This window comes from Amblyomma americanum, chromosome 3 (assembly GCF_052857255.1).
Source record: "Amblyomma americanum isolate KBUSLIRL-KWMA chromosome 3, ASM5285725v1, whole genome shotgun sequence".
Lineage (NCBI taxonomy): Eukaryota > Metazoa > Arthropoda > Arachnida > Ixodida > Ixodidae > Amblyomma > Amblyomma americanum.
Window position 1 is genome coordinate 196,154,302 of NC_135499.1, and position 24,639 is coordinate 196,178,940.

The following is a 24,639-nucleotide window of genomic DNA, read 5'->3' on the forward strand; positions in this document are numbered from 1 at the left end:
CTGGAGTGGACTGCTCTGCCGGAGTGCCTGCCGGAACGGGAATGGCTGCTCGACTTGAAAGGCGTACCTTCCTTCGCAACCTCATCTCGCGGTGTGTACCGGCACGCAAACCCTCCAATTTTTGCCGTGTCCTAAAGGTAAAAAGCAACAGTTCACAATTGGCAGCGAGAGCTTAGAAGTTGTGACGGAATACGTCTACTTAGGGCAGGCAGTGACAGCTGATCAGGATCATGAGAGGGAGATAACTAGAAGGATAAGAATGGGGTAGAGCGCATATGGCAAATTCTCGCAGATCATGAGTGGCAGTTTACCAATTTCCCTCAAGAGAAATGTGTACAACGGCTGTATCTTACCGGTACTCACCTACGGGGCAGAAACGTGGAGGCTAACGAAAAGAGTTCAGCTTAAGTTAAGGACAACGCAGCGAGCTATGGAAAGAAAAATGATAGGTGTAACGTTAAGAGACCGGAAGCGGGCAGAGTGGGTGAGGGAACAAACGCGGGTTAATGACATCCTAGTCGAAATCAAGAGAAAGAAATGGGCTTGGCCAGGGCATGTAATGCGAGGGCAAGATAACCGGTGGTCTTTAAGGGTAACGGAGTGGATTCCAAGAGAAAGTAAGCGTAGCAGGGGGCGGCAGAAGGTTAGGTGGGCGGATGAGATTAAGAAATTTGCAAGCAAAGGATGGATGCAGCTGGCAAAGGATACGGTTAATTGGTGAGACATGGGAGAGGCCTTTGCCCTGCAGTGGATGTAGTAAGGCTGATGATGATGATGATGATGATGATGAAAGGTAAAAAAAATTTGATGTGACAGGTGGTGACCCAGGCTTGGCTGCTAAGGTGTAGGAAGCTACAGTACAGCTAGCTTACAACGAATGACACCGAGTTCAGGCGTCCTCTGTAGAGAAATATATGCGTCGCTCATTATTGTTTGGTGCAGCCGAGTGCCTTTTATTTTGTTTTCGTTTTGCGCACCGCCATATTTGCCAGATTTTCTTCATCTTCACGACTTCATCTTCCAATCAAACGTCAACCACGCATTTAAACTGAACATAAAAGTTAAGTAAAATGCGGCCGTGCTTACCTACGGGCTCCGTGCATGTTCCAAGATCACAGAATTCTCGTTTCTCCATGTACAAAGTAACCTGCAAAATACAAACAGGCAAAAACACTTTAAACATGACCCTTGGAACCAAAGAATATGCGTCGCTTTCATTTTGGTTTCAAATTAGCAGCGAATTCTAAAACAGCATAGTAGTAACTGCTTTATATATTTTGAGTGGAAATTAGACAGTGTCCTCGCAGAGAATACAAAACCGTTACTGGAGTGTTGTTAGGCTTGTAAGTTAGAAAAAGAAAGCACTGGAGAAATATATTAATGAGATTTTGTTGTTGTTGTTGCTTGTTGAGCCTGAAAATCTGCTTTGTGCGCTGTCTTTCTCTGAGCCAGATGTACACGCAGGAAATAGACGGACAATGACAGCGATGACGAAAGGATAAAGCATGACAGACATCCTAATCCCCAAAACTAACAAGACTTGAACCCCGTTTACTGCTCGACGTGCAGGATTAACAGAATGGGAAAATAAAACAAAAAAAGCGAGAATAATAGCACAATACACTCTGAGTTCCCTCAGCACTGCAAAAGCAGTCCGCACAGGCCTGCGCATTCATTAAAAAGGCGCACCAAATTTTCTTTTTCGACTTCTTTTTTTATAGCGATTGAGAACAGCTACGGCGTTTACTTTCCCGAAAGGTAGGTTTAGTTGAAGCCTTGCGAGTTGCTAAGAGCGAGGACAATTGCTACAAGCAGAAAGCACCTAACTCATTTGGGACAACATCTCCACAGGTAAGAGCAAAACACATGTTAGATCCCCGGTTTCGAGACTGCGGAGCTTGAGATCACCGTTACACGTGTCGAGCACCTACTTCCTCTCGAGATTAGGTTCGCACGACTTATGAGTTTTTGATGCAAAGCGCGAGCAAAAGTTTTTGAACCGAGAGAGAAGGAGAGAAAAGGAAAACATGCTTTGCTTTCTCACGAGGTCCTTCCTATACAATAACCCTCTCTCCTTCCTTCTTATTTTTTTTTTGTAGCACTCAGTACGGTTGAATCATTTGAGATAACGCTGTTTTCTTTTCGGCACTTCCATGACGTTACGAAACGAGACAATAAAGTGTTTTTTTTTTTGGCAAGAGCAGCGCAGGAACACCGATCTAGGATCAATTTTACTGCGTGCAGCCAACCTAATTGTTTGTATTGGGACCATATGTAGGACCCACGTGCTCAGCTCGACGGGCCTAATTGCGGAACAATGGAAAAAGCCCTTCTCCTGCAGGGAAAGCAGCCTGCCATTATTAAAAGCCAAGAACTGCCGGAGATAAAACAGCAGAGAGGGCGCAACAATGTGGCTGTACCTTGTTATCTCTGCTGCCTTATACCGCTGTGGTAATTCGTTTTTAATGATGCTTTGCCGACTGGTCTTCAGCTGTGGACAATTACCTAAGGAGGGAACCTGTCTCATGAGGGGGACCGAACGCCTATAAGCCACCTCTGAACACACGGGGTCTCCCCGACACTATTACAGTGAATCTCCAGTGGGGACGCTGAAGTCGCCTCAAGGGTGGAATCCGACAGCACTACATTGCACATTTGGCGCAGCTTGTGTTTCACTTATACGTGTGTTAGCGTCAGTTTCTTTGCACTTGTCGGTCCATCAATTGTAATATTCTGACTGCTAGCTGCAGTAGCAGATATCCGCTAAGCTGGGACATTTCCGACATTTGAATATACCACATTTCTTTTTGTAGCGATAGCTGCATTACGGTAGCATTTCGAGCCTTCAGCGTGGCGGCGCCGCCACCCTGTGGCTGCGCCGCCATGCTGTCACGTGGTTGGTCACGTGGTGCGGAGCAGTTGCCGGCGGCGCGGCGCCGTGGCTGATCACATGGCTCGTCACGTGGTTGGTCACGTGACCAACTTCCACTCAGCCAGCTGTACCTATAGCGTCACTCCAGCTTTAACCATAGCTAAACCACCGCCAATTTTTGTTTCGATTCTCTGTCTAGGCTGCCATCAAGGAACTAGGTTGTTTACCACCCAGTGGGCAGGTTGTGATGACGTCGCAAGGTCACGCGATATCTTAGGGCCAATCAGCGAATTTCGTGACACCGTACATCGGCCTGACTTTGGCGCGACTACTGTAATGATATCCTATTAAAACGCTTGTGGCAGGCATTACGATTCACTTCTAGGGAGGCTGGCTGTCACTTTCATTTCTCCTTCCTTTTTTGCCCATTCTAGCATACGTCCAACAGTGCCACCCGCGGTACATTACATTAGCGGGGAGAGGTTCCTTCTTCTAACCTCATTCTATATCCTGTCCAACAGTGTGCCGACCCAAGTTGTTCGGCAAGATATCCTTACCGTACGCTTGTAAAGCCATGGATGGAACTGTATGCACTGAACGTAAATAATGTGAAAGAAGATTAGACGATAATGCAGGACTGCATTAAAAATCGAATTCGCTATAAAGCGAAACACGAACAAAGCAAGGGATGGAAGAAACAGTCCTCTGACCAAAGTCTCGAAAGGGGGACATCTTCGTCTTGGCGCATATGAGTGAGACAGCAAGTCTGTGCAAAATTAGGCTATTTTGGCGGTGAAAGAATTTGTGACTACGAAGGCGTTAAGGCTCGTACGACGTACTTTTTTGGTAGTCTAGCGAACAGAAGCTTGAAATTTTTGTGGCATTTTCTCGCAGTGGCGGCGACGTACATCCAAAAGAGCAGGCCTACGGCAAATGAAAGCTAACATGACTCATGACATTTATGATAGCGTGTGTACATTGTTCCGCACTGTCCTGAACAACAGTCCTTCATCGCGATCTTTCGGAAGCAATTTAGTGTTTACAAGAATGTAGAGTGTGAAACAATCTAGAGTGTTTACGAAAAGTAACTCGCCTAGCTGGGCGAATAGAAAACCAGGAGGTTATGTACGCGCGGTGATAAACCAAGAATTTGTTCAAACAAAAACTTTTAGCAGTATTTTGAGCAGGCGAAAGAGAGTTCTATTTGATGAATAAAAATAATGCGTACCTGAAACGCTTCACTTGTTCCTCAAAACGTTCTAAGCATTCGAAGTGCGTCTTGTATTTCGGAATAAAGTGTAAGAAGGGAGCATCGTAGGTTGTTCTAAGCTGATTGCAGAGTCGTAATTGTCGTATTTGATGACCATTAATTTCTGTTAACAACGATCATCTTGTTCTGGTTTTTAGGCCAAACTGGCACTAAGGGTTTTTTTTTCTGTGTCAAATTATTGCCGTTTCACTCTTCTGTCAATAGGTATGCTATCGTGTTTTACATCGCTCACGAGAAATTCCTGTTAGTCACTCAAATTTTCTTATGACACCTCTAATTGGCTCGCCCTACATGCTTAGCGCCATGTCTACTTGCGAATGTCAATGTATCCGGCAACATTGGCATGAGTACATATGTAAATAGATTTTTTTAAAGACTTCTCTGACAAGTGACGTCGCCAAAGATGTTGGCTAATAAAGGCGTGCGAATCGGCTTCTCGTAATAACGTCACCGCCCAAAGCCGAAGTGGAGCTGTCGTGTATGCGGCAAAAAAATTTAAGCTCGAGTAACGGTTGCCAATGTACCGGGACCAGCTTTGAGGCATGAGTTCAGTATATCATTGTTACAAAACACGAAGTTAAGAGATATCATAATGTGTCATAGAAAGAGGAGACAGGGAGTACATCTGCACCTATGGAATCTTTATTACTAACAATCGCTGCAGATTATATCAGTCAGACGAGTCGTTATTAGCAATGCGCCCTCACTACGACATTGTCCCTCTATAAGCAGTGACGCTGACGGCAATGGACGTCTTAAAAAGTGCGCCATGGCTTCTTTTTGCCATAACGAAGCTGCCACATCTTATCTCGTTCTTTATTCTTGTCTCCTCTTGAGGGATCCGACGAGTAAGTCTTCAAGGCACCGGTTGTCTACGCAGGCAGTCAACTGCCTCAACCGACGAATCTTCGTTACGGTTGTGTAAATCTTTCCCGCAGGCAACGACACAATCTTTGCTTAAATTAGCAAGCAACTTTCAAGAAATAATTTACAGCTGGTTAGTCCATCTCTCCAAAAACAGCAATGTTGCGACACGCCCATTTATGCCAGCAAACAATTTTGACATCACAGGCGACCACCCGACTCACGACTACTTGCGAAGCTTGCTGGATGACCTAATTTTCTGGCAGCGCTTGAAACTCATAGAGCCAGCAGACAGACGGGCTGCCCGGACATGACACTCTGTGGAGAGGGCTGCCTAGGAGAAGAAGAGCTGGTAGATGACGAAGATCAGCATGAGCGTGAAGCATCCCACCACGTTCCGGGACCGGCTGGTGTGCGGGAACTCGTTGAGGATGCACCCTTGCGGGGGTCCCTGGTCATCGCTGTGGCGGCTGTCGTCGCTTTCGCTAGCCATCTCGGAGTCGGCGAAGTAGTCCTCTAAAGTCGGCGGTCGCCTGTGATGCGTCTTGGCCGTAGCACAAGCCCGCGGGGGCTCAGCGCTCCGTGGCGCACGTGAGATGTGGCGCGTGTTGTGATCTTTATCTTCTTCCTGCCGGCCTTTTATTTCAGAACGATAGGTGCCGGAATTACTCCGATATAAGCAGAAAAGAACGTCTTGCTGGGCAAGTTGGTACATCTTTGGATTACAGGCGCGAAAACAGACAGACCACAAGGTAGATAAACGTGTTGCCATCGGTGTCGTAACCGGTGTCGGTATCAAAAGCTTAGGCATTCCCATGCTGGCCAGAAAGAACGCTACAGAGGTGCAATGAAGTTCACTTCGGGGAATTTTTAATTTTTTAAGAGACTTTTGGCTTAAAATCAGGTCTAAGGAATTATTCACGAGCTTTCAGGAAATTTTGAGATATCACGTTTTTTTTTGCTAACGATTAGATACTTGAAAAAAAAAACAAAAAAACTCGAAGCTGAATTCTTAACGGCTTTTTTCATTTAAGACGTGGCCTCAATTGGCAATGGCTGCGAACTTTTCTGCTAACCCGACCGACCAGTTGAGGCTTATCTAGTGGGCTAAGCAACATGTGAAGGCCAGAGTGCTCCTGGACCACTGGGGGCTCTCCAGGAGTGTGTCGTCGCTTTTTTGTCCCATGTCCACGCGCTTTTTTCCGTCATGCTTACGCTTTATCAACTAGCCTTTCTTTAGACCTTTTTATCAAGTGACAAGAAGAATTTTAACCATAACCTTTTCAATAACGTTCGTTCCTCCTCCGCCCTCTCCTCCCCAGCTTAAAACTCATGGTGAAGCGCAGAAGAAAAAACACAAACATGACCATCAAGTTGCACATGACAATAGCCTGTACTTTATTCTTCATTAATCCTTACTAACAGCTAGGAATAATGTAAAAAAATATGAAAGAAAACGCGGGGAAAACTCCACGGTTTTTCTAACCATTGAAGGATAAAAGTGACCAAAATAAAGACCTTTCGCGTGCAAGTAGTGGAATGTATCAGTAGGAAATTGAGAATCACTATCCAAGTCACCCTAAGTCGTATAGAGACGTGTAAGTCCTGTAGTCAGCGCGATTCAGAGCGCACATTCTTTGTCAAAAGTCTTCAGGACACTTGGTTAAATTTTCAACCATGTAGTGGCGTACATACAAGATCCCTCAAGCCTACAATTTTTTGTAAGGTGAACAGAGCCCTCGTTCTCACTTTTCATCACCTTTCGACCTTTAAATGTGCTTAAAATAACGTCAATTTGGGCTGGATGGTGCATACTATTTGAGACCGAAAATATCAGCGCTACACCAACACAAGTAAAACAAACGCAGGACAGGCGCTTAGCGCCTGCTCTGCGTCTGTCTTGCTTGTGTTTGCCTACATTTAGCGCTGTTAATTTTCTCTCAAATACTTTTAGATGTGCCCTGCGTTGTCCGCTTTACGGCTAAAAAGGAGCAACGTGGCGTAAAGACCCTTGAACAACGCAGTATACCCAGTTGCTATGCACTGCACCGAACTTTTACGAACGAGATGATTTCCTAGCAAATGTGGTCATACCGGAAGCTAAGGCTGGTCCCGTGTGAGCCACAGCCTTCATCTAATCATCCGCAGACACTGTCGTTTTGCTTAGTTTTCCCATAGGACGCACCCGCTACCGAAAATACTAACAGTATACGAATAGTACTTGCTTCATCTTCAGCAGGTACAAAAAAAATGGAAGGCCTTAATAAATATAGTCGTTTGATTTTGCGGTTTGAATATTACACTTCGAAGCAGGGCGATCTGATAAAAAAGGTATTATTCAGCCTTGGACAAAGAAGCTGATTTCCTCCACGTGTGGTTTTTCTGCTTCTTGCATCTGTCCTCCGGTCGAAGCGCTAACACCACAGTCGGCTCCAAAACTCAATCAGTTCTTCCTCCGCTAAGCCGATCAGTCATGCCACGGTAATCGGAGGCACACTGCTGACGCAATCGGGAAATATCGCGTCCCACGTTCTGAAGTAAATATAGAAAGATGCCTTGGCAACTTTCTTCCTGTACATTCCGACTGCAATCGTGACGGATGCTTCATACGCAAATGTCGTAAGTGCCAATATTTCGCAGTTGTTTATTGGCCAACACTCACGCTGACGTCAGTTATTGAAGCATTTGCTAAGATTGTGATTGAGTGGTAACACTAAGCGCCATCAAGACTTCGTTCGAAAGCGTACAACAAAACTGCACTGCTCTGCACAGGTAGGTTCAAGTGAAAAAAAAAAAGTTGCCGAAACGATGTAATCGGCCCTCTACGTTAGTGAGAGTTGCGTCCTAACAGCTAGCCATAAAAGAAATGGTGGGAAAGGAAGGTTAGAGGCCCGGAAAGGAGCTCACGCTGGAAAACGTGTGGTATATTTATGTTCCTGTGATCGAGCACTTCGGCGCACCTAGGAGTGATCGTTCCTGATCGATCTTGTTGGCCATTGGATCAAAGAGCATACAGGATAAATGGAGAGACAAGTCATTTTGCGACTGGTGTAGGTCAGATTAGGCGTCGTAGATGTCGTAAGATATAATTACGTGCTGACAACGCTTCTCTAGTACTTTTTTTTCTGCTGTCTGTGTTGGAGGACACATGGCGGAAATGCTGTCACGTGTGTCGATTTCAAGAATCACCAATCTGGTGGTGACCTCCCTGGCATGAAATGGATTACACGCGTCTACCTCCAGCACTCTTTCTTTATGGTCCCGGTTGTAGCAGCAAGAGTATGATGCTACAACTGACAAAAAGAAAAGTTTCAGCGGGGATTGTTCGTAATTGCCTGTCGTTACGAGGACGTCTTGCTAACAACGCACCGAAAGGATAAGAACAGATAAAAGAATGAGACCGTTAGTATAGTCATACGTATGCGCTGAACACCGCTTGGAAGGAAAAAGACACAACATGTGCAAGAGAAGTTGCCCAGCATTCTATATAATATAAGGGCCAGCCATGCCAACCAAGCAACCCGGACCTGACCATTTGAATTACTATTTGAAAATAAAATACTAATCTCTTCTCAAATTCATAGACACCTTGCTGGCAAGCAGTTTAGAATCTTACCTACGTAGTCAAATAAACGACACTGCCGCTGATAATCACTAAGACAAGTCACACGCAGAGATTGCTGTGTCAGTGCTTTCTCAAACCGAGCAGCACTATGCCATTGTTGTCGACGCGATGGTATTATACGAATCCTGAAGACGCGACAACATGCAAGATATTGAAACGGGCGCGTTGTGTAATCTATTTCTATTTATTTTGACTGATCTAGATTTTTACTGAAACAATTAAACTGGATTCTATTATATGCACTCTAGTTTTTAAAACGGACACATACATCCACAAAAACAAGCGCGATAAAATTGGCGAATAAAATTCCGGGGGAGAAAAAATCCTTCCATGCCTCCGTTAAGGTCCTACCTTTTTATTAATGGTTTTTCTCTGCTCATCGGTGCGTAGCCACCGTTTTCCTGCACCGCAAGTTCTTTTATTCATCGCTCTATAGTGCTCTTTACAACGCGCCGCGATCACACGTATAGCATTGCACCGCCCGCTCGCACCAAGCTTTTAGGCCACGTGCCCAAGATGCTAATATTTCAGCATCTTTCTTTCCACCTGGTGCTATATCGCCGCGGTGACTGACTAGTTATGGCGCTCGGCTGCTGACCCGAAAGATGCAGGTTCGATCTTGGCCACGGCGGTCACATTTTGATGAAGGCGAACTGCTTGAGGCCCGCGTACTGAACGATGTCAGTGTGCGTTAAAGAACTCCAGGTGGTTTAAATTGACAGGAGCCCTCTAGAATGACTTCCATTATTGCCTAAGTTTTTTTGGAACGCTAAACTCCATAAAATCAAACCCAAAGCACTTGGCGTTAGCAACTGGTGCCATCTTTTCGAGAACAACATCTTAATAACCAGCCCATCATCATTTGTTGAATACTTAGCTAGTCACCTTTGTAACCAAATTAGTGTTCTATACATGGCGCCACCATCGCGCATATCTCATTGCACAAACCGCTAACTTCAAGTTTGAAGAACATGTGCCCAAGATGCTACTTTCTCAGTATCCTTCTTTCCACTTGCCGCTAGGCTTTTGTGCAGTCTTTTCGAAAGAATCGTCGCAATAACAGGTCTATCAGCATTTGTTGAAAAGTTAGCTAGTGACCTTCGTAACTAACGTCATGTGGCTACGTTACCGTTCACTTCTATGGATTTCTTCCTTATTTAATACTTCTTAGTGGGGTCCTCAGGGAAATTCAGTGGTATTATTGAAGAAAAAGAAACAAATCCAACTTATGGCTCATTCGGTAACGCGCCGGTATTTTGATCAAGACACTAAAGGCAGGTTTCACTACTCACCTCGATCAGTCATGCACGCTATTTATTCTTCCTCGCCGCCTGACGTAGTGACGTCTACTATCAGGGCCTACTCTGGTCGTAAGAGGTCCAGGCCGGAGAAAATCGAACCTGCGCCATTCACCTTGTTGTTCGAATAGATGCGAGTTGTACCGAAACGCGGCACTCGCTACGTCGGAATTTCGACCGAGGCACGAAGCGAGATGCGATTTAGCCTCGAACGCTGACGAAGTGTGCGCTGAACAGAAGCTCGAATCGAAAGTAACAGGGCGCGCACTGTGGCGGAGAATACTGACTGCGCTTTCACTTCGGGAAGGAGGGGCTCTGGAAGTTAAGGTGCCCTCTTTTTTTTTTTCGTTTCACCATGGGCTCGGTAATTCGCCTCACTTCTGATTTTCCCCAAGTCTGCGGGGATGCAGCTCAGACATCTACGGAGAAATCGGCGAACACTCCGTCGACTTCAGTCCTGTGAAGTCAAGTTTCAACATACCAGCAAGAATAAACTGCAGACGCGAAGTAGTCGCTTTTTGTACGTTTCGCATTTTGGATCATTTACGATGAGAGAAATTGAGTAAAGTGGAATGAAAAATGCTTTTTTTGCGTCCAGAACTTTTTCTTTTTTTTTTGCGCTCACTGGCAAGCCGAAGGAGAAATGTGCTGCATCGGTTTCGAAGACCTCCAAGAAGACGAAATTGTTTTGTCTAAAAGAAAAGAAATGGCTACTTAAGAGCAAGAAAATGGCATTTTCATTCTAAGGATCATAGTTGAAAAAGAAAAACAATAAACAAAGAATGAAATCGCGACCGCCCGGGAGCTGCAGCCTGCTGCGTCGTGGTCGAGTGCGCGGAATCAAAGAGGATTTCACTGACTCCCCGCTAGGCGAACCTCTCTCTTCGTCAAAGCCAACAGTGCAAAAAGGCTGGAAATAAACAATAAAAAGCTTAGGATGATCGTTGCTGCCTGAAATGCACGGGCCATTTAACAGTTTCCACACACGCTCTATTGAACGTCTAGCCAAACTGATTCTTTTCTCTCTTGAGAAATTTATATCCCTCTCACAGCCAAAGCGTCACTATGCTCTTAGGTATATAGTCTGTCTCTGCAAGAAAGAAAAACCAAAACTCGTTTTCCAATTTGCATACTTTCATAATTCATGACTAATTCGCAAGCCAGAAGAAAATGGATCGGTATAAAACATTCATTAAAGCCTTCAAGGGAGCTGCGTAACTTTGGAATGTCCGTTTAGTGTCTTTATTCCGAACAGCGCCATTTTTCATCCTCTTCTACTCTGCAGCCGTGAGAGTGCAGAATGTGCCTGCCACCTCTTTCGACGCACTAGTCACGTAGTGCTAAAATATACGTTGCACATTTTGATGCATTAACTGAGAGCACTGAGCGCACCTGAACCATCGACAACAGTAACTAAGCTCTCTTCCAGTCCCTCCAAGCAAGGCCTATTATAGTTTTCTTTTAGCATTCCTTGTACCATGTCATTGCCGCTGTCATCCCGCTGGAAACATAATTCCTTAAAGCTTCTCCTCTCTATAATGCATTCTGCTTGCTGCTTTTCAGATGGTAACCATATCTCGTTTTCACAGCCATATGCAATTATGAGCCATTACAATCTTAATATCCAACCATTTTTCGCACGTACTAACGCCTTCAAGTACAGCTTCTTTCCGCGTACTGTGGAGTTTTGGAACGGTTTACGAGGCACCACACAATCATTACCGCTTTCTGATTTCGTGTCTGCAACTGAGTCGTTGTGACATGCGGAAGTATTGTTATAGTATTGTGTAGATATTTTATTGTTGCCATGTGCTCTTGGTGCGTAAAAGTGTATATTGTAATAGATACCATGTAGCCCATTCCAGCTATAGCACTTGCACGGTGTTCCAGTATTTGCAAATAAATAAATAAATAAATAAATAAATAAATAAATAAATAAATAAATAAATAAATAAATAAACTGTTGGCATCCCGGGCACATTAACCTCGTCTGAGATTGTGCGCATTCGACTGTTTCCGCTACCGTCACTAATACTTTACTCCAGCGGTTGTCTATGTCAAGCAACACGTCCATTAGGAAGATTGACGTGCTTAGCGATCTTAGAAAACAAGAGCGTCAACAGACGATGCATCGTCTGCTTCGTATTTCGACTAACGGCGCTGTTGTTTTCTTACCACCTAGCTCAACTCTAAGTATTAGTTTAGTGCTTTACGGTAATAGACAGATATCTGCGAACGCTAACCAGTGATAACAGTGCATTGCTTCCTAAGCAATTAGGCCTAAAAATACAGACTCCGAAGGTACTCGAATGTGAACACTGACTAAAGCAGCCTCACTTCTTATATTCACTTATTCGGCTGCGGGCGTTCTCTCTATATCGACCACAAAGGGCAAGCCCGGGAAAATGGTAAAGTTATATTTTCTGGATGAACTAAGCTTTCCTTCTTTCACCTTTCTCTCACCCATTTTACCACCTTCTTCATGAGTGGAGTAGCCAATCGGGCATCATGACCGGTTACTCTTCCTGCATTTCTTTTCTCCTGTCTCTCTCATTTCTTATTTAGCTTGTTCGGCAACCGCAAAGGCGACGACAATCCTTGGCTGCTCGTCGACGACAGGGCGTCACAGGACGTCGGCACTTAACCACCGTGACCGTTGCCTTCTCTACGCTGAGATGACACGCGCCTTGAACAAACATACGCACCAGAGGGTAACGGCCGCATCCAGCGTGACCAGACGAGAGATGGAAAGACGAACCGACGCCGTCGCGCGCGCGGATAATTTGCAGCGTCCGACGCACACAAGACCGGAGCGTCTGTAGGGCTGTTGGGTGTTGGTGCTGTGTAAAACGAGACGGGATGCTACGCCTTTGTACGGCTAGGCGCAGCATGGTTGTGTTTTCTCGGCTCTGGGGTTCAAGCCAGTACACCGCGCGCGCGCGTGCGCGCGATTGCACAATAACTGCTCGGGGATTAGGACGAGCGCAAACGGTGGAAGGCTATTGGACAAACTGCAGAAGTTCAACGCGCCTTCGTAGAGCCGTGTGTATAGAAGCAGCAGCGGCTGGGCCATAAAGAAGAGACGGCAAGAAGCGTTCAGTGACTCAGTGCGGAGATTTAAACCTCCTCCGCCCGAGTGTAACGCGAGAAATCGGCGGCGGGGCAGTAAATTTCTTGACGCTCCGCACAATACAAAAAGACACGCGTACTGTTCCTGCTGCCTCTGGAAATTTAGCGCTGTGAGAATAGAAGGAAGAGCAAACGAAAATCGCACAGGGTAGATGGATAGGTATACTTGATGAAAAGAAAAGTTATGCTAGTCGGGATTTGAAGGCGGTCGCAGGAGCGGTCGATAAACATCACTGGAAATCGGCCCTGTTCTCCGCTTTCCCTGCCTTCTTCCTGCACCACTCATAAAAACTTCAGCCGCGATTTCCGCGTGTTCGGAGCGCTCTCCTTTCACGTCCACCGCCGACCGCCATGCGCCCACTGCTCGACGGATTCCGTTCTCCCGGCTTCCTCGGCCGTTTGTGCTAAAGCGTGTTTAAGATCACCCGCGAAAGAGGGTGAGGAGGGAGAATAGGACTTTAATGGAAGAGGAGAGATTTAGACAAAAACGCAAAATGTATTGCAGTGCGGTGCGGAAGACCCGCACGCGCAGAGCGACGGTCATTGCCTCCGCCTTTGACGGCTTCTTTATTAATCCTATACGCAAAGTCCCCCTGCCCGCTCCTAGGTCGCCGATTTTATTCCCTCGCATCTTAGCAATGGTAAAAAAGAATATATTTCTCTTGCGGGTGTCGGCCGGGGCCCCAGGCGGGTGCTTTGTGATTGTTCAGCGGCGCAGGAAATCAACGGTGGCCGTTATCCAAGGCGCAAATTGTTTCCCGAAATCGTTGTGCCGTTTCTTCGTCTCTTTTTTTCGTCGTAAGGACTGGGAGTTTGAAACATTCAGTTGGCTCGGTAGACCCTGCGCTGAGCCGTCGCTGCAGGAGCAGCAATCCCGCTCCATTCTTTACCCGCTGCATCACCACCAGGCGTGAGAGCAGGGAATAAAAAGAGAGACGGGAGTGAGTAAATGAGGCAGTGCGCGAGTCGTGGATACGGCGGCGCCAAGTCGAACGATTCGGGAAGAATTCGCGGAAGCAGCGTCCCCCAGCGCTGCTTGCTAACTTGTCGAAGCAAGGAGTGCGTACTTCGTATCACTTCCTCGCACGCTGCCTCTTTCCTTGAGGGCTCCACGGCTGTAAAACTGCTGATCTATCAAAAGTGTTCCCCGAAAACGAGTTGGAACAGAAAAGAAGAGAGAGAGAGAGAGAAAGTCGGGGACGTGAACGAGGAGCAGCGAAATTATAAATCGATGAATTGAATTTCGGAGCCGTTCTAAGAAAGCGGCCGCACGATTCCTGCTAGGGGTATGAATACACCGGTGAGATTATTGTCTTCTGATCATATAGGACAAAAAATAAGTGCGCTAGCTTGGGAAAGTGCAATAACTACTCTTCAAACATGCTCTTTGACATGGACGGAACTTATTGCTGTGCAAAAAAAAATAGGGCCTACGTATGATGTTTTTTTAGCAATTAATTATTTTCCTCCACAGCCATTAGTCGATATCGGCTGTGACGAAGACAGCTGATTACAGCGGATCACAATACCTCTGGTATCAAATGCATACGTGATTTGGAAGTCACAAAGAGAGAGAAAAGAATCAATACCGAAAAGAACTTTTAAGGCGTTCTCTTCAGACTATCCCTGGCTTGTTTGAGACGACGGACAGCTTGTGCAAGTCTTCTACGCTTGAGGACGCAGCAAAGCTCTTGCAAATGCAGTTTGCGAGCCTTTATCCCGCTCTTCGCTGGGACAGCATGACTGCTTTAGTTCAAGCAATCGGGAGACAAAGCAATTCGAGGAGCATTGCACTAATAATCGCGTGTTGTAGCATCTTGTAGCGACAGTGCAGCGGAGCCAGGCCTATCCAAGCGAAGTACTTCCGTCCGCGGGGTACAACTCGTAGTAACGGCGGCGCGGTTAGGTATAGCTGCCGTGCAAACGGAGGCCACAAGCGTCTTTCTTTGCAAGCAGGGAACGGTCATCGAATGCGGTTCACGTAGGCAACCGCACATTGTGCTCTGCCAAGGAGCGGAAAAAGGCAGCCGCCTATGCTTTGCCGCATGTGATCACTTGGAGTGCACCCCTTAGCTGTGTTCTCTCGTGTTCGGTAAACAGGGCGCGCCAGAGTAGAGTAAAATCGTGAGCAGTGCTGCGCAGCTACCTCTGCAGCAGAGACCCGTGTCTTGCAGTCATGCCTGTAGGCTTACTGGCGTAAGGACACCTGCGCCGCCAAGGAGGCTTTTCCGGCAGTAATCGGCTAGTTCTGTACAGTCAGTTTATGTGTTGGCGTGCGTATCGTGTACATTTTGGGGTTACAGAAAAAGAAAGAAAGAACTCATTCTTTTTTTTTTTTCAAGTACTCGTAGTTGGTTAGCAAAAATCAGGGAAAGAAAAAGAGCCTCTTCGCAAGTTCTTCTTTGTAGTTGTCTGGTGGTTCGGAGTTTGACGCCTCAAGGCTGCGCAAGGGGAATTTGAGAGCCGCTGTAGTTAAGGACTCCTGATTGATTTCCGCTCCACGGGGCTTTAACGTTCCCGGATATCACATGGTACACGGTAGTTTTTACGTTTTGAATCCTCTTAAACGCAGGCCGCCAGGGTGGGGATTGCATCTCGCGGCCCAGGGCTCAGCAGCCGAACGCCATTGACACCAACCCACCTCGGTGGGGCTTTCTTCTTTGTACTGACCCCAATGCATATGAAGTACGGAGCTCATTCTTGCGACGTCAATATAAAGAAAGAGCCCGCATTCTTACGCATGCGACTCGTTCAGTAGTACGAAAAAAGTCCCACAAACATTGGCAACTGCTGAATTTCATGTTCGCTTTGATACTTGGTGGCAACCAGAGCTCTCTGGGATAAACCTAATTGCGTGTGACCATTTTTCCAATATTCGAGAATGTTGCCGGAATTTTACAGGCGCCTGATTTCGAATATGCGTCTCCACCTTTCAATTGAGCGCTGCCGAGATCGATGGGCATTTCAACCTGCATCCGCCGAGCGCGCTTCCTGCTATCGCCGCCACCGATGAATTTCCCGCGCTTTGTGCGCCAAAGTTCGCCCAGTAAGCAGTGTGAATTTTGCGCCAGCCTGATTGTTGCCTAGGATTGTGCCTACCGTCACAATCAGTCGCCACCTGCTATAATCTCGAGCTTCACAGAAATGGACACACGTCATTTATGATTGTTCGAGAGCGCTCTGGTCGCGAACATGAAAAATAAATATCAACAAAACTTTGGTTTTTTTTTTTAAGCGAGATTTATTGCCCCAGGGCATCAATGATGGGCGAAGGTGTGATGAAAGATGTAGTAGTGATTAATATAATGGAAAAAGGCTAGCTGATTTGATGAAGTCCAGTAGAGAACAATGGTACGGTCCCTGAGTCCAGGCAATATATGAAGCAGGGTTGCGTGGTGAAAGACCCTCTGCCTTCAGGTGCCGTATCTTTGTAGGCTTGAGAGCTGGGCAGTCCCACAGTAAGTGATGAATGTCGGCCTCAATGTCCTCGTGTTGACATATCGGACACCCTGGCCGAGGAAACAATTCTCGGCACTGAGGCTACTTCCGAGGGATGGCTGGTGTGAGGGCAACCCCGACCCGGATCCTCCTAAGCGCAACCTCCTCTGCACGGGTAAGACCGCGGGGGAGGGTTACCGCACACGGAGGGGTGAGAGCACGTGGGCGGCGCCGGTGGAGTTCCTTTCTTGATGAAAGGAGGGCGAAGTTGTCCAAATGAAGGAGCCGAGGCAATGATGAGCCTGGAGTCGCGAGGCGGGTCGCTAAATCTGCCTGGCTTGGTTAAGCCAGGCAGCTTTGGTTTGGTTTGTGGGGTTAACGTTCCAAAGCTGCTCAGGCTATGACGGGCGCAGTAGTGAAGGGCTCCGGATAGTTTTGACCACCTGGGGTTTTTTAACGTGCACATAACACGATACACAGGGCTCTAGCACATCGCCCCTATAGAATATGCGACCGTCGCGACCAGGATCGAGCCCGCGTCTTTCAGGTCAGCCGCCGAGCACCATAAGCACTGAGCCACCGTGGCGGCTAACAAAGCCGCCAGGCAGCTTTGGTTCGGTTTGTGGGGTTTAACGTTCCAAAGCGGCTCAGGCTATGACAGCCGCAGTAGTGGAGGGCTCCGTATAATTTTGACCACCTGGGGTTCTTTAACGTGCACATAACACGGTACACAGGGCTCTAGCACTTCGCCCCATAGAAATGCGACCGCCGCGACCAGGATCGAGCCCGCATCTTTCAGGTCAGCCGCCGAGCACCACAAGCACTGAGCCACCGCGGCGGCTAACAAAGCTTTGCGCCAGTAATCTGCACCAGCGCTCGCTGAGAGCACTATAGAACCCACCGGGCACCTTTAGGAGTGAAAAAATGAAGATTCAACGCTTTATATGTCTGGAACTGGATGATCTGCTACGGGTACATATCTATGTTACTTATCCAACTGTACGCTTGCAATCGTGCCATAAGCCTCGTCTATTACTAAAGCTCTCGAGGGAGTGTGCACTGTATAGGCCGGCTGAAAAAGAGCACATGTCACTTCGTGCACGTGCGTTTTCATGTGGCATTCCAGGACCTAAGTTAGAAAACTGGCCACTAAAGCAGGTCGGAATGACTGCCCAGCTCAAGCCACGAAGCCCCCATAGCGACGCGGCTGTGTGGCAGGCTCGATCCAGGCCCAAGATGGCAAGTAAATAGGCAGAGTGCTAGCGCGTTAACGCACGAATCGACCGGTGCCGTCGCAAGCGCTGTGAAAACACTTCCATTGAGGGGAGGGAGAGAGAAGATAAATAAATAGTGTCTCTCCGTAAGGGAGATGATGAGCCGCTCACTACCTCCCGACCTATACGCTGAAGTGTGGAGGCGAGAGCCAGCCCCGAGAAGGCCGGAAGTTGGGAATAGCGGAAATTAAATCTACAGCGCGGGCGTGCAGAAACGAAAAAAAGAGGGCCCGGAAGCAGCGGGGCCACTCCCGGGGTTTCTGGAAGTGGAAAGAAGAAGAGGTCCCGGTCACGAAGAGAAAGCTGTTTAAAGTGCCATGCGTCCAATCATAAAGCAGTCGTGAGAGACGGAGCCAAGGGCGATGTTGGCCCGTGGATTTAATGAGGTAGACCACGATAAGAGGTGCCATATAAAAAAAAAAAATAGAAGACTCTAAAAATGCTCTGCGAGCTCATACTACATTAAGAAAAAATACACTTTAGAAAAAAAAAGGCGCCTAATGTTGTTGCTGCTGGAATATCAGTTTGTGAGAGCCTCTGTAAGTTACAAAGGGCGCGTACACGATCCTGTCCGTTCAATTGTTAAAGCTATCGGCACCATACCCAATACTGGTGGTGGAAAACATTTAGCTGCAGTAATAACACCCTTGCCGAACCATGGTTGCTGGCGTTTCTTATACAATGCTTGGCGCTCTATGGCGGTGGCTGAGATTTCGCACACTACCACCCGCGATATTTGAACCTGCAACAGCAGTACGGGCCTTCTTTTTTGGGCTTCATCTGGTAGGTTAGCCTGAGAGCTGAGCTTTAATTCATTTAGCGCGCACTTTAATTCGCCCGTGCTCCTGAGTTCGCTCTACCGCACACAACAATAGTCCGGAGGTGCTCGTAACGAAACAAATGAAGTCATTACAATGACAGCTTTAGGCTTCCGGAGGTGATTTTCGTGTGGGACAATGAGTTATTGAGGTGGAGAGAACCTACGCAACGATGAGTTTGACGTCACATTTGGCCTTTCACATACAAAAGACCTCTTCCTGATGCATGAGTCACAATATGCATGAGAAAAAAAAAATCGTACCTGCCGATAAAGAAAACAATGAGGGTAAATGGGACCGATACAAAAGAAGCTCTCAAAACTCACTGTACTGAAACTGTCTGCTCTTTTCCAACTGCCCTTGTATCTCTCGGAGTTCAACTTGCGTCGTAACTACATAAGATCTCCAATTTTTATTTTTCGAATGTGCATACCTTGTATTATGGCATAACCGCTCGTTTCTTAGCCAATGAATCAATATCGCTATGGGGCATATTTCTTCAGATTATACACAGCGTCAGTGATCAGGCGAGGGTAATGTTCGACACTGCACAGCATAAGTGAAACGCTGGCGTCTGACGCCGACAGGCAGAAACACTGAGACACTGAAGAAGTCGGCGAAGAATTAGTACACTCACAGGGAGAACGGATCAAAGAAGGAGAATACATCAGTGCTGCCTATCAATGGACTTTTCAATACTTTTTAATATAAACTAGTTGACTGAAGAAGAAGTAAAGAGGCAGACTGGTGGTTCGCCTTTTGCAGCTCCTCACCTACGGCCGCATCCTGCTCTCTGTTACTTGTTTTGTATATTCTGCGTGTTATTTATTCAGTGTATCTGAATGAAAGAAGACTGTCAGGTGACAGCACTTTTGTTATGTTCCACTTTGCTCTGTCCGTTAGCGTTGTGGCAAGCCGGCAAATGCAGATAACTCAATGACAACTTCAGAGATAAAATTATGGGCAATCCAGCTAATAATAAATAAACCAAACGAGAACAGTACGGTGCATGTTGTAAACCCTACATCTAACAATCATGTGTTGTGTGCGTTGCTGTGCTCGATTGACAAACTCCACTTGCCAAATATACAGCGTGAAACATTCTTGACAGCCAATCACGTTTTTTTTTGTTCTTTATGACTCTTCGCATATCTGTTGTCAGCCTTAGACACTAATAAAGATATTTTGTTAGTACTGAGTAATCACCATCATCCTGCTATTTCCCTCCTATTCCCTCGGCACGCAGCTCGCTGAGTTTTCCCATTTTCCTGTGCCACCTTGGGCGTAGTCGCAGGAACGACTTTCGATGATCGGCAATTGCCTCTGAGAACCCGATGCTTCTTCTGATGCGACTGCGCGACTCGTTCAGGTAATGGCCGTTTGAGTGCTGTTGGTTTGGTCTCGTACTGGCACGGTGCTTGAGACCAAGTTAACTATGCATGCCTTGCAGTGGCGCCACTACGACCTCCACGTGTGGCTGGCCTGTAGGGAGTCGCCGTGGTAAGCTGTACCCATTTGCCCAAACGAACAGAAAACATCTGCGAGCAATCGCCCTAATGAGGCCACTTTCATGGCATCATTACCCTCGGGGCATCATTGCCGTTGCAGGCCACATATCTTGTTTTTATTTTTTCTCTCAGATTGGACCCGCCGCGGTGGGTCAGTGGTTAGGGCGCTCGGCTACTGATCCGGAGTTCCCGGGTTCGAACCCGACCGCGGCGGCGGCGTTTTTATGGAGGCACAACGCTGAGGCGCCCGTGTGCTGGGAGATGTCAGTGCACGTTAAAGATCCCCGGGTGGTCGAAATTATTCCGGAGCCCTCCACTACGGCACCTCTCTCTTCGTTTCTTCTTTCACTCCCTCCTTTATCCCTTCCCTTACGACGCGGTTCAGGTGTCCAACGATATATGAGACAGATACTGCGCCATTTCCTTTCCCCAAAAACCAATTATTACTATTGTTATCTCTCAGAGTGGTGGCTACTCTACTGGTAGATGACACGTCACGCTGTTTTGCTGGCGCATGCGTCCACTCTGCCGCAGAAGTCTACCATGAAATCGGAGCCAGGAACGACGTTCTTCTTTCGTCAGGGTGATTGCCACCGGTGTCCTCAACAAACGAGGGTGTCTCGCGCAAAGCTGATGTTTCAGAACAAAAAGCGAGTTTGTACAGAATCGTTGGCAGTAGTTATGTGCTCACGCTGGTCTTCAAGATGGTTTTTGGGTATTTTGTGTGTAACGATTGTCAGAAGTTTAGGTCCCAGGGGGCTCTTTATGCGTTCCCAGCGTTTCAGACCTGTCCAACATGAGAAAAAGATTTGTCCTCACACCTTCAAGGATTAGAGCTTCCATGGAAGCTACTAGAGCCCAACTATAGGGCTTTAAAGCAAGCCCTTCCCTGGGCTCAACGCTTTTGACAGTACGTGCGTCTAGCTGCAGCAACGCAACAATGATACTTGCGCAACCGGCACTGTTTCCTTCAGGAGCGCTAGAAACAGTCCGCAATGTTATGATATGACTCCGCATTTTTTTTATTTTCACTTCAGCGCTGCTGAATTGCGGTTTCTTGAACTCCTCATTATCTAGATTCAGCCTCGCTATCCTTCAAAAATGCTGAGAAAAAAAAAGAGAAAAGCTCTCCTTCTACCCACTGGCATTCTATACAAGTGAAACATTTTCTGCACTAAATTCGGACAGGTCTGCTTTTCTAACAGGATTTTTCTTTTCTTAGTACAGATTCCTGCTTATTAAAAGGATTTTTTCTTCTGTAGTCCGTGACAATTTCGTTATATATATAATCCTTACCAGAATCCAGTGGTATGTGGTGATCACTTTTGTAGAAAAGCTAAAATGTAAATGACAAGTGAACCATTTGCATACACTAGTCCACTAAGTTTGGCTCAGGCCGATCACTGTAGCGACCGTGAAGTGTTCGGAGAAAAATACAGAGGCTTTCGAAGAAACGTCTTAATGTAAGAGATAGCGATAAAATAATTCAAGCTGTACATCGCATTCAGTTTGGGACAAAAATTTCTTCAGACCGTCTATAGACTGTCCATACACTTCAGTCTATAAAGCCTACAGACTTTAGAGTCTATAGCAAACCGTAGAGAAAAGTCTATAGGCAATACAAACACTGTTGATAGCCTATAGACGATCTATAGATTTATGGCCATACACTTTTAGTAGACTTTTATCTCTAAACAGCCTATAGATTAGGAATAGACAAAGAGAAATATCTATAGGAAGGCAATAGAGTCTATAAGATTTCTACAGACTGTCTATAGACCATTTTTATAAGGGCTATTCGCGGTGTAAACGCGTCCGACAGCACCCTCGAGCTTTCGCGTGCTCCGTGTCGCAGTACCGCGTTCACTGTCCGTTATCGCAACGCGACGCTGACACTCAGCTGTTCGGCACGGGCGGGCTGCTCGCAAAAGCGAACCGCAAGCTGATCGTGCAATGCCCAGAGCTGGGCACCATCCCTCCCCATTGCCCTGCGGTTGAGATTAGGAACCGAGCCAACTTCTTTCACAGAGCGAAGCAATACGCAAAAAAGACGGAGAAAGATATCACTGACAAGGACTGCTTCCGGTCATCAGGACTGTGCAGTGCCGCATAAAGAGGTCTCGAGAGGGTTCGGTCCGTGGCGTGCGACAGCACAGAACGCTGATGAGCTTGACAGCAGACACGAAACACAGGGATACGGATCGACTTCAACCGCACAAGCTCACCGACAATGCCCGGAAAAGCCAGGTTCTTTTAACGTTGCTGCTACTGCATATAGAACACGCAGAGGGAGCGACAGGTGAAAAGAAAGCCCTAATCGAAGGCGCGCCGGGGCCCCGTCCTGAAGCATGGAAGCGTTTCGTGGCGACAGGCTGTCTTGCTCAATTCGCGGTTTTTCGCGTGCCCTCTCTCTTTCTCCATCTGTCACTCCTGCCCCTTCTGCCTTTGTGTCACTCCGAAGGCAGGCAGGCGGTAGCCAGCAGCATCGCATTGATTACCTTCTACTGTGGCTGCGATGGCAGCGCTGGTGGAGCAGAGGGGAGCTCTGTCAAGCCACGCTAAAATGCGAGGAAACCGGACAACGACTGTTTGCCCTGAATATATATATATATATATATATATATATATATATATATATATATATATATATATGTGTGTGTGTGTGTGTGTGTGTGTGTGTGTGTGTGTGTGTGTGTGTGTGTGTGTGTGTGTGTGTGTGTGTGTGTGTGTGTGTGTGTGTGTGTGTGTGTGCGTGCATAATATAAAATCGCCAAAAATTGAAGAAACATAACAGGATTTAATTCACGACGTTTCGGCTGGAGGACCAGCCTTTTTCGAGTGTATATATATATATATATATATATATATATATATATATATATATATATATATATATATATATATATATATATATGCACCAAGAGCAAGGTGCATAGGAGGAATGTTTCTATACCTATGCACCTTATATATATATATATATATATGTGTGTGTGTGTGTGTGTGTGTGTGTGTGTGTGTGTGTGTGTGTGTGTGTGTGTGTGTGTGTGTGTGTGTGTGTGTGTGTGTGTGTGTGTGTGTGTGTGTGTGTGTGTGTGTGTGTGTGTGTGTGTGTGTGTGTGTGTGTGTGTGTGTGTGTGTGTGTTAGGTTGTGCGTGTGTGTACCAAAAAGAGAAAAGGAGGCCCTGTAAGAAAGCGAATGAGCCCGCGCGCTGCTTGTATGATGAATGGTAGCTATGTACGTAACGTCGGCACCTAGGCAACGTCTTCCCTCTCCTTCCATCCGCAGCGAATAGCATAGTATTTATAAGAGAGCGTGTGATATTGAAGCCTTATTAACAGACGTTTTAAGCAACTTAGCGGAAATAATCGCGATAACGTTTATTAAAATAATGGGCACACACCATATGCCAAATTGTTGCTCCTTTTCGGCGGTTTTTGGTAGTGCGTTCGAGCGAGATTTATCTCTTCACACTTCCTCTACTCCGGACCCACATTGTGTGCTTGACCACGGCATTGCACTGGGAGAGCCTTTCAGAGCCGTTTTTGCCACTTTTTTTCTGTCTTTCTAGTCAGGGAAACCGGCGTGAAGAATGGTGCTGAGCCCTAACTTCCTGAATCCTTGCTAGACACCATCGAGGAACGTCCCATAAAAATTAGAGGGCACGCTTAAACTCCGCCTTAAGGGTATGACGCGATAGCGTTAATAAGTTCATGCCTATATATGCGTAATCTTTCATTCTCAACCATGCATTCATAGGTTCCTTGGAGCCCTCATGCCACTCCTAGCGCAGTGGTGCCACGGTTAAGGGATGTACCACTGCCCTGCGATGGCAGGTGCTGCCACCGGTGGGGTTTGTGCGACCTCAATTGCTCTTCCTGAGCAACCAATCATTAATTTAACTGCCGCCTGCCACGTTTTCCAGTGTGATCACTATCCGGTGCGCAGGTTGTGACGACGCCACACGGTCACGTGACCTAGGTGGCCCACCTAGATTGCTTCTCCGGGGGGTGGCCACCTGGGCCACCCTATTTTTTGCTCACAACGCCGCCGACGATGCCGGGATTTCGGAACAATGGGAGGTTTAACGCTATCAAGTTAATACTGCAATGTCAATTTTTTTGGACATGCGCTGTTGATTATGATGGCAATGACGATGAAGATTGCGATGATAATAATGATGATGGTGATGTTGATGATGATATGTGCGAGAGCATATGCATAATGCGCAGGGTGCAACGATTATTTAACATCATGCGTTCATATGATCCCATGGTTTTGTAGGCGACCACCGCTAGTGGCGCAGTGACCGCATGCCTGTCGCTTTGAAACGCGTTAGATCGCTTGGGTTTTGACGAGCATCAAACCTCTCTGTCAACGGACACGCTGCTTCCATAAGCGACGCCAGACAAAAGTCGCATACAGGGATACTGCGAACAAGTAGAATATGGACTGCGTCGATGGACTAGAAACGTTCTAATCCCAAATAGACCCCTCTAACCAAAAGCAGACTGTTATAAGCTAGAAAATAACAAGTGATGTGCA

The 24,639-nt window shown here is 46.8% G+C and overlaps 1 protein-coding gene across 1 annotated transcript in view; it reads right to left on the bottom strand.

The window, feature by feature from the left end:
* Positions 1-24,639, bottom strand: part of LOC144125803 (phosrestin-2-like) — a 252,584-nt gene that overhangs the window by 48,200 nt on the left and 179,745 nt on the right. The window contains exon 2 of the mRNA XM_077659511.1: positions 1,087-1,147. Within this exon, the coding sequence (XP_077515637.1) occupies positions 1,087-1,135 (49 nt within the window). The 5' untranslated portion in view covers positions 1,136-1,147. The remainder of the gene's footprint in view (positions 1-1,086; positions 1,148-24,639) is intronic.